Consider the following 15,376-nt stretch of genomic DNA (forward strand, 5'->3'; position numbering starts at 1 on the left):
AATCAAATACGCTAAAAGAATACTTGCATTAATTCTGACTACAGCTCATTTCTAGGCCTGATTCGCATCTATACGCAAACCCAATGGTTTACGTACACATCCGATGGTGGACGAGCTGTGCAAGCACAGATCCTGTTCAATCCTGCAATCATAGCGCCTAACTGCTGGTGCCAGAATGGCAAGATGAAGCAATTTCGAGGTGGGGAGGGGGTGGCGCCTGGACAGCATTCATGAATATGGAAGCGCAATCTAGGGCAGGGGGTTTATCTGCCCGCACAGATTGGACTACTTAAGTCTGGGCGGATTCTAAACAACCTTTATAATAATAATCAGGAGGCTTTCTGTACTTACACACTGCTGTCCGTAAGAGACATGGTATCTGCATCACTGGACATACTCTGCTGCTCGCTGTCGTTGGCACTGGTGGCAGGTGCCACCGCATACCCAGAGTTGACATAGTAAGGGTTGACTGGCTCTCTCCACGTTCCCGGCCTATTAGGGTCATGTATAAAAAAAAAAAAGGGGAAAAAAAAGCACATTATTTTTATACACAGGAAATAAAGACATTGAGACAGGTTAGTATCAGAGGAACACCTGCATGCTTACAGTAGCATTTAATCTCTCTATATGGACTTTCTGGATTCTTATGAGGCCTGCACAGGCAGAACACCCAGTTATGGGCTGCACCAAGAGTCTGCGCGTTACTACGGAGACAGGATTGCTTACATGATGCGGAGGTTCCGATAGGCTACATTGTAGTTTTCCTCATACGTAGCACAACCTAGTGGAAATTTCCAGCCATGACCATACATCACCAATAGAAACCTCCCAATGACAATGAGGCCTTTGATCTCCGAATAACACAAATATTTTGGATTTTTAACAATGAATACAAAGGGTTCCCAAGCTTGTGGAAACCACGAAACGAAAATAAACACGTGTTTGAGGCACAGCATTTTCAGTGTAGCGGTGCTTACTATAGACAAATACAAACACCAATGGAATGTTCTGCAGTGCGTTTGTATAGTAATCTGCCATACGTTATATAGAATACACAGAAAATCTGTCATCGATGTTCAACCGATTATGCACATATTCTCCTCACAAATTATTCTCTTAAAAGTGCTATAATTGTTTTTCGAGCACCAAAAGTAATGGGTACCCATCTCAGCAATTCAATTGTCCCTCCAATCCGGCATCCATTAAACCCAGCTAAAATACTGTCAGCAACACAGAGTTCGGATTTCTGCTCACAACCTCGGGAGGCTGTATGCAGAAACGCCACCAAACACTACATTCGCGGCTTTACACCAAAACAATTCCATTTTCTGCTGGCAGGCAAATTAATAGCGGAACTCCCCCAAGAGGACAATTCATTTAGCCACGTGACTTAACCGCAGAGTTTTAGCTTCAAAGTTAAGTGTATCGAGGTATCCAATTATATAAAGTGGCAAGTCATTCCTCCCCGTTAAGTTCCCAGAGTTTTCCAGTAAGCTATTGCTTCGTGGCTAAGTTCCCCAAGCTATGCATTGGTTTGGTGCGATAAGCCATTGTTCTCTGGTTTAGTTCCCAAAGTGGTGGAATTACCGAGACCAGCCCATAGAGCACCTTAGGAGGGCGTGAGCAGAAATATGGATTAGTTGCACCGCTGGTAGCAATGCAATAGATCTGGGTGCCTAACCCGAAAGAGAAATCTATACAGAAAGTCCTGCCCCTAACTGAATAGCCCCCAAAGAGATGAAATTAACAGTCCATTTCGAGGGGAACGTGTCCAAGCCGTTACAGGTCATCCATAATTTAGGTCAGTGGGTACCAACCCTGGTCTTCAAGTACACCCATAACAGTGCATGTTTTCCAGATCACCCTTTCATTATGTCAGTATGGGAATTATGGGAACGCAGGAGCAATGCACTTATGTATAGTTATATGGCTTTTAAATGCATTGAAATTTGAAACAGTTTATAGCTAGGAAGTTATATGTTAATTATCCATAGTGTGATAACAAGGACTTTGATGTTGGTCAGTGCACCCCAGTATCTTGCTGAAAAGGTATTATGCTGGGTACACACCAAAACCATTTGGCCTCAATTCCCTCAATTTCGAAGCAATCTTGACCGATTGTATGTAAATTGGGCATGCTTTGGATCCTATTGCGATTGCAGATCCTTCGTGCTGCAGTCAGGATTTGAAACAATCCTTTCAACTGGGTACAGATCGGATTCAGATCGTGAGCAGATTGCGTGCTCCAGCAGATCTGAATCAAATGCTTTCCTGTACATGAATGAGGGAAGGAAATTGGGTTGACCCTTTTCCAATGTAACCTGTATTTATTTAGGGCTTGTAAAATAGCTGGTCTGATTGATAAATGAATCCTAAAAATGATGGGAAGGGACGAGAACCATTTGTTTGTAATGGTGCCCATACACGGTCCGTTAAACGGATCCGTTTGGGTCTTAATTAGCATGCATCGTATCGGATCGCATGCCTAGTGCATGCAATGCGATCCGATACGTTGTTTAGCTAGTACAAAAAGTATGTGCAGCACATACTTTTTGTACCGTACTATGTGATGCGCGGGAGCGCGCATCGCATAGTACAAAACGGACGGTCCGGGAACGGACCGTCTATGGGTACCTTTAGAAAGCAAAATGCAAACTTTATTGCTTCATAAACTAAATAAATACTTTGGCATGAACTGGCAATTTACAATTCTCCTTTGCTATATTTATCACACAGATTCAAAGGGGGAAATTTACAAAGATGGCAGTTCTATTTCAGATGGAATGTTGCTTTATGGGCAACCAATCAGATACTGGGGCAGATGTATTAAGCCTGGAGAAGAGATAAACTGAAAGGAGATAAAGCACCAGCCAATCAACAACCAACTGTCATTTTCAAACACAGTTCTTTGGCTGGTTCTTTATCTCCTTTCAGTTTATCTCTTCTCCAGGCTTAATACATCTGCCCCCATATATCTGATCTTCTAGAAGGTGCTAAATAAATATATAAGTAGCTTCAGATTGGTTGCCCATAGCAATATCTTATGTGAAATGGAACTCCCTCGCACAACGTTGATGTGAGAGATCCTCAAAATATTAGTTAAAAAATGCCAGCGCTGCTCACAGTCTTTGTGGGCGCCATATTTAACTAAGCTTCATTTAATTGACTTGGCTGTATGTGTATTTATTTATACTAACAGAACAGTTGCTGTGCGCCTTTTTTGTAGGAGCCTAATCTGTAAAGTGGTTCCAGGACAGGTGGTAAGACTTGGTGGTGGCAGCGACATACCCGCACAGTGGGTGGAGTCAGTAACACACTGTTAATGATGGTACAAGGGATTCCATTATTGGCCAGGTGCCATGAGACCCAAACTATGATCACTTGGTGGGGGCAGTGTGGCGCGTCTGGTCAGAGTGCGCTTACCAGCAAGCACGGGGCTGACAAAAGGAAGTCTTACCTACAGCCGATAGGATAGGCATGTACAGCTCTTTAGCTCAGCCAATAGCTGGCAGGGTATGCGGTCACATGTAGTTACGCAACGTCTGGAAAGCCATTTGGTCCAGGCTTGAATATTTATTTACAGTTCCTTATATAGCACAGCAGATTCTGTTGCGCTTTACAATAGCAGATCGGTTGATGTCACACTCCACGTATATCAATAATTGTATTGGAACAAAAGTTTAATTCACAAGAATTCTGCTCAGTTCTTTACAGTCCACAATTAATGTTGTCCTTTGTTAAGAGCATGACATGAGGGATCAGTAAACTCATTTTCAGAGTTGAATTGATGCATGTGGTGGGAGTGAGCAGGTGGGACCAATCGGAAGCCACGCTCCAGAGATAGTAGCTGGCGATGGGATAAAGTTAGTAAGATCTTACATGTAGGTGCAGGAATGGCGGATCACCTACATATATCTAGCTTTCAGGAATGGCTATATGACTTTAGAAGTACATTGAAAAAGGTCAACATAATAAAAATGTCAAATGTTTGCTTGTGTCGATATGTCCATGCCCCCCAAAACAACAGACCCTAATTTTGCAGGACAAGAGGCTACTGCAGCCTTGAGAACCAGCCTGGAAAATGAAGCCTTTCAGCAAACGTATCGCACACTGGGTGTAGAGTAACCTGATCTGACGTACTTGGATTACTTCAGAGATGCTGGAAATGAAAGCAAGACTGGGAATCCAAGTGCGTAACGTTGCCATTGTGTAAATTAAAGTGAAATAACTTCCCCGCCATGTCATGTTGCTCGGGGCTCTGTCACACAGCAGTCTGGTACCAGGATAATGATTCCTAATGATAATTCACTTTCCCCGACTGTGTGGCTATTGACTGGGTTATATACTCTGTGCTTTCAGTGAAGAGAGGATGGAAAAGGCCTCTTTTTTTTGGCCATGCTTTTTCTTTCCTGTCAGCTCAGCTGGAGGGCAGGAATTTACAAATGGATCCAGTATGACTATAAACGGTTTACACAAGCTGCTCCCCCCCTCCATCCCCTCCTGTTTCACTGAAGTGCAGCCCACTCAGCAGATAAGTTTACACAAAAGTAGGTAACGGGTAACGTGCACTGTGTGCCTCACTGCATGTAATGAAACCTGAGCAGGCTACTGGGGTGGGAGGTGCCCCCATATAGACTACCCGCAGCTGCAGGATTGCAGGGAGCGTCATATAGAAATAGGCACAAGACATAGATACACTGAAATCACCAACACACCGAAATGTTACCTAATCGACTAGCAATGTCTAGGTGTGTCAGGGTAATTCAATTGGTTTTTATTTTAGGCAGAAATGTTCCGCTGCAGCCTCCTGAGGTGGGGAGTAGAACTGTGCGGGTAGACTGTGTTTTGGGCACCCTACAGTAGTTTGAGCTCAAACAGGACTTTAGATGGGCTGGTGCACCTGGGCGTGACAAGAGCAATAACTAATGCATACATTTTTGGGGGGGGGGGGGGGTTTAATCTCATCTAAAGTGACAGGAGATGGGGAGCACAAATCTATTATCTGTTGCGTGGTCTGAGGGTGCCACTGCCTCTAGTACCAATATTTAGCAAAGACATTGTGTACAGTATGGAGACCGTGTTTTGTTGTGAATAAGCATTGTATGAAAAGATAGAGAAGTTCAAAGAAGGACACACAAGTGTCAGCCATGAAGAAGAAGACGGACGCACGTGAACGGATTCGGTTGGATAAACTAGTGACAGTGGATTATGTTGCAAATCAGCCATGGCTCTGCCTATACAATAATCTACGGTGGGAGATGTAAATCGCATTTCAGCTCACACCACCCATTCTAGCGCTCAAATGGGATTTTGAGGAGCACCCATTAGATTGGTCGGGTTTAGCCGATATGCTCAGCTAAACCTAACCTTAATGAGCGTGATCAGCAGAGGCAAAAAAAAAAAAAGGACCAATTGCATATCGCCCCGCCTACCTTCTTATAGATGGGGTGGTGTCACCAGGCTGCTGGAGCGAGTTCTACCAATCGCTATTTGAAGAAAAAATTAAATAAAATCAGACTTGCTCTAGGACTAAGTGACATGAGATGAAGTAACTTCTTTAGAAATCACTACGCTGTATTCCATTAGTATATCACACCCGATCTCACGCCTAAAGCGAGGAGAGATCACAGGGCGGTATGCAATTGATGGGTAGCTTTTTTGCACCTATCGCACTTGTTAAGGTCAGGTTTACTCGCATAGCAGCTTAACCTGACCAAACTCATGGGCACGCAGCTCCTGGGGTGACATGCCGCCACCGGCTGCCAGATACTTCCAAACGGAGCTACATTTCAGTAACTCTGTTGGGCGCCCTCTAGTGGCTGCTGGCGGAAGTTCTGATTAGCGACCATCGTGTCTCACTTTCTGTCCTTCAATTGAATATCAAAACTCTGGGGCTGCAGGAAAAACCCTGCGGCGTGGATGTTTTTTAAAAACGTCCCCAGAAGAAAAAAAAAACTGCTTCTATACCTTAAACTTCATCCCAATTTCTTCAACAGAACGTAGATGCTATTTCTGTTACTAAAAAGACATACAAGGCATCGGGAAATAACAAACATGCTTAATGGTTCTACAAAACATGGATAAAAGGAAAAGCAATTGTTGACATGTCCTTTATTTCTGTAACTCCCCGCTCTAATGAGAACGTGAGGCACTACCACCATATACCAGGCTAAATGTAAACAGACCAACTTGGAAACTTGCAAGAGGAATGAAAAGAGCACTGTGAGAATCAAAGGACGCCGCGACGGCAACCACACAGCACATAGGTCGCTAATATATATGTATAAATATAGTAAACAGCTCAACCGCATTTCAGTTACTTTATGTCGGATGGAAAAATTAGCAAGCTGTCATTTCTGGAGGAATCATTTTTCCAGGAAAATTAAAAGGTCAGCTGATTGCCAGTGTTTGTTGAAACGAGCGCAGTATTTCCAGAGTATCAACACCATCAAAAGTTTTCTTTGCACATAAAAAGAGAAGAAAAAAAAAAAATTGTTGGAAAGTTTGAATCACGGCTGAAGGCTTTGAAGTTGTGTCTTGTGAGCGAAGAGGGGAAAACTCGACTGCAGTCTGCATCAGCAAAATAGCGTCGCCATGGCAATGAATACATAGATTTTTCACATTCGTCTTCGCATACATAAAGCCTGCATATATGTTCTCTGGCCTTTGAAGTGTGATGAGGTCATGCGGAGCATAACTGCTGTGGTCAGTGGCTTGTAAAAGCAAACATTAGCAGACGAGGATAATGTACCGCTGCAAGTCAGTTGTCTGCTGGTCTGGCAAGCACACCCACTGAGCGCATTAATCCCGAACATTAGCCTAGACCTAGAGCTGTGAAACGGGGTGGCCCTTAAATCCCGAAACAACGTCTTACATTGGGCTTCAATGTCAGATTGTGCTGGATGAACCAGGGGGCAATGTACGGGCGATGGGGGTGGTCTTAACTAAACAGACTAATCTCCTCCCTGCAATTGTGGTCTAAACCCCAAACATTACGCGGCGGGTCGCACATCATTTACAACTAGTTAGCGAGCACCGGTCCAGGTTGGTTGTTTTTAGAATTTCAGGCAAAAACAAAAAGGATAGGTATTTGGGTTATGCGGAATGGTGGTTATTCCAATTGGGGGCGATACAACGGTTTTGCACTCCCAATATCCCCTCTACATTTAAGGTGTTTTTTTACAGCACTGACTGCACTAATCAGGATGATCTGAAATCTTTAATGCCCCAGCCCGTACACACGGTTTCATGTGGTCTATTTTTCTACTTGATTTTGCTTATATAAGCAAAATCGAATTCAACCAGAAATGGAACGCATCCGATTCGATCCCTATGCTCTGCATCAAAATCGAATAGTAAATAGACTGCAGCACTATATATATATATATATATATATATATATATATATATATATATATATATATATAATAGATCTGTACTATGTAGTCCAAATCGAATGAGTCTGCCTTGCGATGCGATCAAAGAGCAAAGCAATCGCAGCGTGTGTGTACCCATTAAGATTTCAGACACAATTTCCCTTGGACTCCCCCCGGCAGATTCCCAGACAAATGAGAGATCTTATGTGTGTAATTACACATAAGAAATATCTTCTGCAACTCTCAGCATACTGGTCGTTAGCAGCCTCTACAATGCAGCACTTAACATCCACCTTACGACCCGCGCATCGGATTGTAATTGTACCAAAACACCTCACACCATGTGCACAGAAACACACAATGCATCGATAGAGCCTTCGGAATCGTGCATTGGGCCATGAAATGATTCTAAGATATGCCCATCTTTAGACAGACAGGGTTTAGCGGCATAAAATGGCAAAATACAACCAAAGTGCTGGACGAAAAGTGCCATTTGGAAACCCAAACAGGTCCCTTTACACTGGTCAACATACCACCACCAGGGGTTGGGACTGAAACATCTCTTCATGGCTCACTGCACCGGTACCAAACAGCAATTGAATATTTTCTTTTAGCTACAGTATAATAAAGCTAACAATCCCCTACACATTACACTGTTGAGAAAGGGGGACTTGTCATCAGGTGTGGATCACGGGCTCCATTCCCACGGTATCCAATCATTAGATCTAAAGTGTCTAGGGCAGGGGTGTCCAAACTTTTTGCGACGAGGACCAGATTTGGTGAAGTGTAAATGTGTGGGGGCCAACCATTCAGCCTGACATTCTATGAATCATTAATCACATCAGAATGGTCCCTCACTCTGCCCCCATTCACTCTGTCCCCCCTTCTCTTAATGTCCATCAGTGCCTCCATTCATTGTATGTCCCCAAGCCTGACCCTCCTTCACTGTATGACTCCCATTCACTGTATGACCCCCATTCACTATGTACCCCACTCTGCCCCCATTCACTGTATGTCCCCTAGCCTGCCCCCCCCTTCTCTGAATGTCCATCACTTCCTCCATTCACTGTATGTCCCCCAAGCCTGACCCTCCTTCACTGTATGTCCCCCACTCTTCCCCCTCCCTTCTCTGTATGTTTCCCAACCCCTTGTGTGAGCCAGAGGAAGGAGAGGCAAAGCAGGCACTGCAAGGACAGGAGATGCTGGGGCTCCTGCTGCTGCCCTCCTCCACTCTGAATGTCACAGGAGCAAGCTTCCCCCTTGCTGCACCCGCTCCCCACACACTGCTGTCACTGTGATTGTGGAGTAGGGTGATATACGATTGCAGCAGCAGGGGTAGGAAGCCAAACACATCTGACTGTGGCGGCCGGCACCTCCTCACTGCAGCAGACAGCACGGTAAAGGCGCGCTTGCCGGGGCCCCACCTTTAGTGTCCTGTGCTACCCACAACTGATGCTCTGCCCTCTTCCAGCTGGTGGCTGCGGGCCGCTTGAAATGACAGCCCGGGCCACAACTGGCCCCCGGGCCTGACTTTGGACATGCCTGGTATAGGGCGACATGAGTTTTTCATGATTTTGTAAAAAAAAAAAAAGTCTTGTTCATACTTTACCATTCGGGTGGGCATAGTTAGATTCGAATAGTGTTCCGAGTGCAGTGAGGCACAGTGCCCGAAGCATGGCCATACCAGTGAGCCACGCAAGGGGACTCAGTACACTTATATGGTGTCCATGCTGACATGTCGACAGACACTCGAAAAACCATGAAAAACCTTTTGACTGTAGACCAAGACACTGTAGATCTAATATACCATAACAGATTCCCACTCATGGGCCCTACACACATAGCGATGTGTGCAGGGCTACCTAGCTATGCTAGGTCGGGCTGTGCTGCGCCGCTATCGCATAGCACACAGAGCGAGCTGTCAGCTCTGTGTGCTAAGCGAGCAGACAGCGCCAGTGTTCTCCGGTGGGAGAACCCTGCCGATGCCGAGATTGATGGACACTGTCCATCAATCTCGGCCAGCGATAAAGACGCGCGGGGACGAGCACTGCTGCCGATATAGCCCCCACACATACACCGATGTGAGGGCATTTGCTAAGCGACTTTGCCAAACTAAGCAAAATCGCTTAGAAAATGCCTTAATATCGGCATGTGTGTAGGCCGTGTAAGGTTCTAACTGTATTGTAAGCTTGCGAGCAGGGCCCTCCCACCTCTATGTCGGTTTGTTACTATCCAGTTTGTTTTATCACTGTTGTTACCAATTGTAAAGCGCAACGGAGTATGCAGCGCTATATAAGAAACTAAGTAAATAAATCACTGTGTGGAGTTTGTATATTCTCCCTGTGTTTGCGTGGGTTTGCTCCAGGTACTCCTGTTTCCTCCCACACTCCAAAAATATACTGGTAGGCTAATTGGTCCCCAACCAAAAACAACCCGAATGTGTGTAAATGTGGTAGGGAATATAGATTGTAAGCTCTGGGGCAGGGACTGATGTGATTGGCCAAATATTCTCTGTAAAGCGCTGCGGAATATGTGTTCGCTATATAATAATAGTAATAAATGATCATTTTGTTATACGGTTTTGCTCTGTGACTTGTCACCAAGTAGATGTACTTTACTAGAGCAAAGGATATCCTCTGACAATGAAGACATATCGTCCCGCTCTGCGAGATACTTACAGACAATAGATATTAATGGATGATTTTAAAAAGTCGGAGTTAACTGAAGAGGATTGGACACGCTACAGTTACATCTACAATACAAGCATTATCTGCATGGAGCCGTACTTTGCACAAACGATGGTGGATTCCAATCAATAGACATTGCAGGGATAGTTTCTCTGGAGACGCTTCTGATGTGGACTGTGCAAACACTGGCAGCTGGGGAATGGTCTCTCGGTCAGCTGTCACAGGGCTTGGGAGTCTCCAAGTTCCATGCGCACCAATAGAAGTTACAGATCAGAAGCACCATAGTTATAATTGCATTGGACAGTCCACTACAGCCCTACCTGACCAAGTTGTGTTTGCGTCACGCAATGATGCATCTGCTGTGTGGTGGGGATGCATGATGATTGGGGTACAGACTCAATGATCCACGCAGGATGACAGCCTAGGTCAGGGCTTAGGCGTTCCAACAGCAGAACCAACTGTGATTTGGGAGTGGAGTGCAAATACGTTCTGTTAGGGCACAGGTTCTCAAAGTCCGTCCTTAGGACCCCACACAGTGCTGATTTTGCAGGTCTCCTCACAGAATCACAAGTTAAATAATTAGCTCCACCTGTGAATCCTTAAAAATGTTATCAAAGAAAGCACCTTCTGGGTGACCTGGAAAACATGAACTGTCTGGGGTCCCGAGGACCGAGTTTGAGAAACCCTATGTTTGGGTATCTCATATATAAGGAAACCTAGAGTTCATTCTAGCACCCGCTATCTTTGAAAGCCCATGCAGTTCCTGTTCCCTGCCTGGGGTGTCGCTGTCTGCTGTGGTGTTTCTAGCACAGGTCTGGTTTGCATATCAGTGCTGATATACAGACTACACTGTGCTAGAAGCACTACAGCAGACAGCGACCCCCCCAGGCAGGGAAGAGGAACTGCATGGGTTTTCAAAGATAGCGGGTGCTAGAATGAACACTAGAAACCTGAACTTTAGGGTTTGTTTTCCTTCAGAACTAGTGGCCACACGTTGAGGATGGCCTAACATCCATATAACAGAACACACTAGAGCTATTCAATTAAAACCAGTGACTGACACTTTTGCGGGTTTAGCTGCAATAAGCAGCTTCTGCAGTGCTATGTTGCGGTGCGCCCGGCGCGTGTAACCGGTTGACCTTGTAGCCCTACTTTAAACAGATTTCTGTTCAGTAGCGGGCAAACATCTTCAACTGGGATGGTCGCGCAAATCAACCGAATATCAGCCGTGCACTTTACAGGAGCTAAACCAGTACAACGCCCTCACAGTAGCAATGTGAATTCAGATGTTAAGAGACAATAAGTAGCGCACGTAACTAAGGGTTTATTTACATTTCTGTCATTCAAACAGAAAAATACAGTTTCTTTATGGCTACAAGCTTCCAGGAATCATTGCTCACAGCCAATGTACCCAACAAGACACAGGAAAGGACTCACAAATCTTTGTGTATTATATGGGTCATGATATCTTTTCAGCAGAATAGTGAAGGCTAGTGGAGCATCTATGCTGGTCAATTGCAAGGTACAAACAGTATGAGCCATTCAGAGGGACAGAGTACTCTTCAAAGCATTCCACAGGTACAAGCTTCTCCGAGACACAACAACATACATATGTCAAATGCTTGTCTATATTACATGAATTCCATACATTTAAACCAGTCACCTCTTTACCAAGTGCTTGTCTATCATCTCTACTGTGCGACCAACCCTACACATCCCGGCAGCGCTGGTGCTTTCTATCAGTGTCTGCAAAAAGCACTACATCAAATGATGATAGAAGTCACTCCTCTTCACAGCATCAGTCATTGTACACGGACATGCTTGCGGGCAGATGTTCCCCAGAAGCATACAGTACGAGATACAGACATTTAGCGGAATGAAGCAGAGAGTTCACGGGTTTATATTTCTCTAAACTGAAGCTTTTCCCAAGATTGAGAAAAAATGAAAAAACGTCTCGGCCATTCCCACCAACATCATACGGGCTTAGCCTGGCGTCCTGTACATGCAGAGTCCTAGGTGTCATTTCACCAGTTCTGTTGACTTCTAATTGCAACATATTTACTGCAATTGCAACATTATTACTGCATTATTACGGCAATTGCAACATTATTACTGCATTATTACTGCAATTGCAACATTATTACTGCATTATTACTGCAATTGTTTTGTCTACATTGGTACTATTCACATTATTAGGAACAAATAAAAAATATTTTGTATTTGTCAACTGAATTAGTTATAAAGTGCGCACAAGCCCTATTAAAGTCCTCAAATGTACACTGTACTTGCAAATATACACAATGCAACTAAAACGGCCAAGCAACACCCAACACAGTGGCACAGAAAATAGGTATGATGGTGCAGATACTAAGGTGATGCTCAGCAGCACATCACTTGTAACTGAACTGACCCTTCTGGAGGGAATTTAATTGTTTTGAGCCAGCGGACCAATTGGATTGTTCCTCCCAGTTGAGCAACAGCTTTGTACATGCACCCATTAGTACCAGGGTTAGCCCTGCAAAGCAACTAAACAGGCCATATTCAGTGCTTTCCTGCAGTCATTGGAGGCCCGGCAGTGGTATTCAATTGTCTTCCCTAGTCAGACAAGTGTGTCGTACATGCACACCATTAGTACTAGGTTTAGCTCTGCAAAGCCTCTAAACATGTCTAAAGTACAGCTTCGAGCAATCAGACTCCAAATTATAACACATTTCAGCTCACCATCACAGGAGGCTGCCAATTAAAACAGGTCTTTCTGCTGCTGTTCTCGCCAACTGAATTGCTCCTTCCATCTATGGACTGAGCAATGGCATTCCCCCATAATGACCAGACCAATTTATGCAACCATAACTTTTCATATCATATCATTACATTATCAGTGCATTCAAAGGTGATGAATATTCTGTATGCCAAATAACAGAAGGGGGGGAGGAATTATTTTAATTTAACAATGAATTCTCTTTGTGGCTTTCAGCTGAAGTGGTCAGACCTATTCAATTGCCCAGATCGCGGTCAGCACTTAAGTTGGGAGATGCAGTTTACTGTGACCAATCGCTGGGTAAACTATATTTTCTGACTCAGGTGCTGGGCGTGATTTGCTGTAACACCACAACTGTGAACATTTTTGTAACATCAAACTAATAATCAATATTTGGCACAAACACATCCATCTTAATGCAAAGAATCTATTGGTGCCAGTAAATGGGTAAAATGTATGGACTTTAAACAGTTCCACTGACTCCAGCATCATTTCAGGATGAACCAATTCTGGCCCATATACCAATTCTGGCTCTTATACAATCTTACAGGCTGAAGCCAAGGTGGTGACTTGGGACAGACTAACTAGAAACATGCAGCACCCAGCAAACAGTGCACGATTTCCTGAGCAAACAATCACTGTGGTGACCGAAGGATAAATCGCTCAGCTGTACGTCAGCGTAACAACTGTGGCTTCCATCTACAGATGAGGTTATTTGTTTGTACAGCGTGTAGTACAGATTCCTTGTGTCTCACCTATCAGTATTTCTCATCAGCAACTATATTTGCTTTTGACAATGTGGTCTATGTATGTAAAGTCAATAGAATATAGCAAATGCTGGGTACTGCAGAGTCCAGCACTGTGACAATACCTGATTGACTGACAGATTCAAAACACAAGACTATGTTCAGCTATGTTGCAGCAGGTGAAATGTTTGATAAAATAAATAAATAAATAAATCTGCATTTGGCCTACATAAGGCGCCTATCAAAATGTTTATGCGTCTAACGTGAAGGAAGATTGAAGGGAGCCAATCAATTATAGTTTTTTTTTTTTTAAACACACCCTGCAGTGTCAGGTTTAGCTGCATAAAACGGCTAAACCCCACTAATGCGCCGTTTAGGTGCCCAAACAGGTTATTTCGCACATGTCTGCTCACCAAGCACAGGGCTCTGCGAGGAGAAACGCTGGCTCAATAACTGAATTGCTCCATTAGGTGCACGGTGCCGATAGCCGCCATCTCAACAACTGTCTACCCCAGATAGTGTCAATTCCTTTTTTACAAGGCATTTCAGCAACTTGGAACATTACAGCGGGTGATATTAAGGGCAGATTCAACTAGTCGCGGAGCTCTGTTGGAACACTGTGCGATGTGTCGCAGCGCCGTTTTCTCATGTCACTCGCAGTGTAGAGTATAGCAGACGAGTGAAACATAAGTGAGGACAGGCCTGCATGTGACATGAGAAGGGAAATGGAGCCAGCAGAAAGCCAGGATACCCCTTTTTACGCCGCCACAAAAACCCAGGTCAGCGGCAGTGTAAATGGGTCAAGCCGTGTCCCTTTACACGGGACTTCTACCCAGGTCCTGACCTGGGTAGAACATGGCTAAGACCAGGGTAGAGGGCAGTGTAAACTGGTGCACTGGGTCATCTGACCTGGCTCCTGTTTACATCAATTGGGGAATCCCAACCCACGGACCGCAGCGTCCGCAGGTTCGAAGGGGGGCACACACAGCCTCACCTGCTGTCTGCTGTACTCTGCAGACAGCAGCGGTGGAGGTGAATGGATGCCTGTGTGCGACATCCATTCACCTCCCAGACGAGGGTTGGGGGGGTGCACGGGGGCTAGAGGTAGCCCAGCAGCTTACCTTGGTTCTGAAGCTTGCCCCCAGTGTGACGGTCCCAGCGCTTGAAGATATTATCTCCAAGCGCTGTGGAAACCACCTCTGCCAGGGAGAGCGTTTTGGTGTAGAAAAAGTACAATATAGTGGAAGGAGCAGAGTCGTTTGCAGCACAGAACAGTCAAACGGAGTTAGACAAATGGTGGTGTGGAGACCACCTGTGTATAAGACAAAGTTCAAATATCCTTTAAAGTTTGATAATTGAGCAGAACACCACATCAGATTCATAGAAAAATAAATAGCTAAACCGTTGAGTTAAATTAGATTTGAGAAAAAAAAAAACACAGTGAAAGAACCATCAGGTCATACAGTAAGATGTTGCCTATGGGCTGATTGCAGATGGTCTTGCATTGTTTAATTAAAAATACATTGTAGGGAGAGATTCAGATCTATTTTTCCCTGTGGCTGCCATTAGATGGCGCCCAACGGAGCAATTCAATTGTTGCTCCTTTCCGCAGCTCATAGCTGCGGGAGAACCCATTTCAGCTCATAGCCCATAGCTTTGCTGTGTTCATCCAGGACAACCACCCCAGCAAACACATGAATGGACTCCGGCTCTGAAATCACAACCATTCTAAAAAGTAATCATCTAAAGATTTTTAGCAAGTGGTTAGATCACTGAAGCACACAACGGTTTCACTACAAAAAGCAGAAC

The 15,376-nt window shown here is 44.6% G+C and overlaps 1 protein-coding gene across 3 annotated transcripts in view; it reads right to left on the reverse strand.

Moving 5' to 3' along the window:
* The window catches only part of AXIN1 (axin 1), a 132,967-nt gene that overhangs the window by 18,806 nt on the left and 98,785 nt on the right, over window positions 1-15,376 (reverse strand). For all 3 annotated transcript variants that reach the window (XM_083152832.1, XM_083152831.1, XM_083152833.1), the window contains one exon: window positions 352-492. In XM_083152832.1, coding sequence (XP_083008958.1) covers window positions 352-492 — 141 coding nt within the window. The remainder of the gene's footprint in view (window positions 1-351; window positions 493-15,376) is intronic.

This window comes from Crinia signifera, chromosome 7, assembly GCF_055691185.1.
Source record: "Crinia signifera chromosome 7, ASM5569118v1, whole genome shotgun sequence".
Taxonomy (NCBI): domain Eukaryota; kingdom Metazoa; phylum Chordata; class Amphibia; order Anura; family Myobatrachidae; genus Crinia; species Crinia signifera.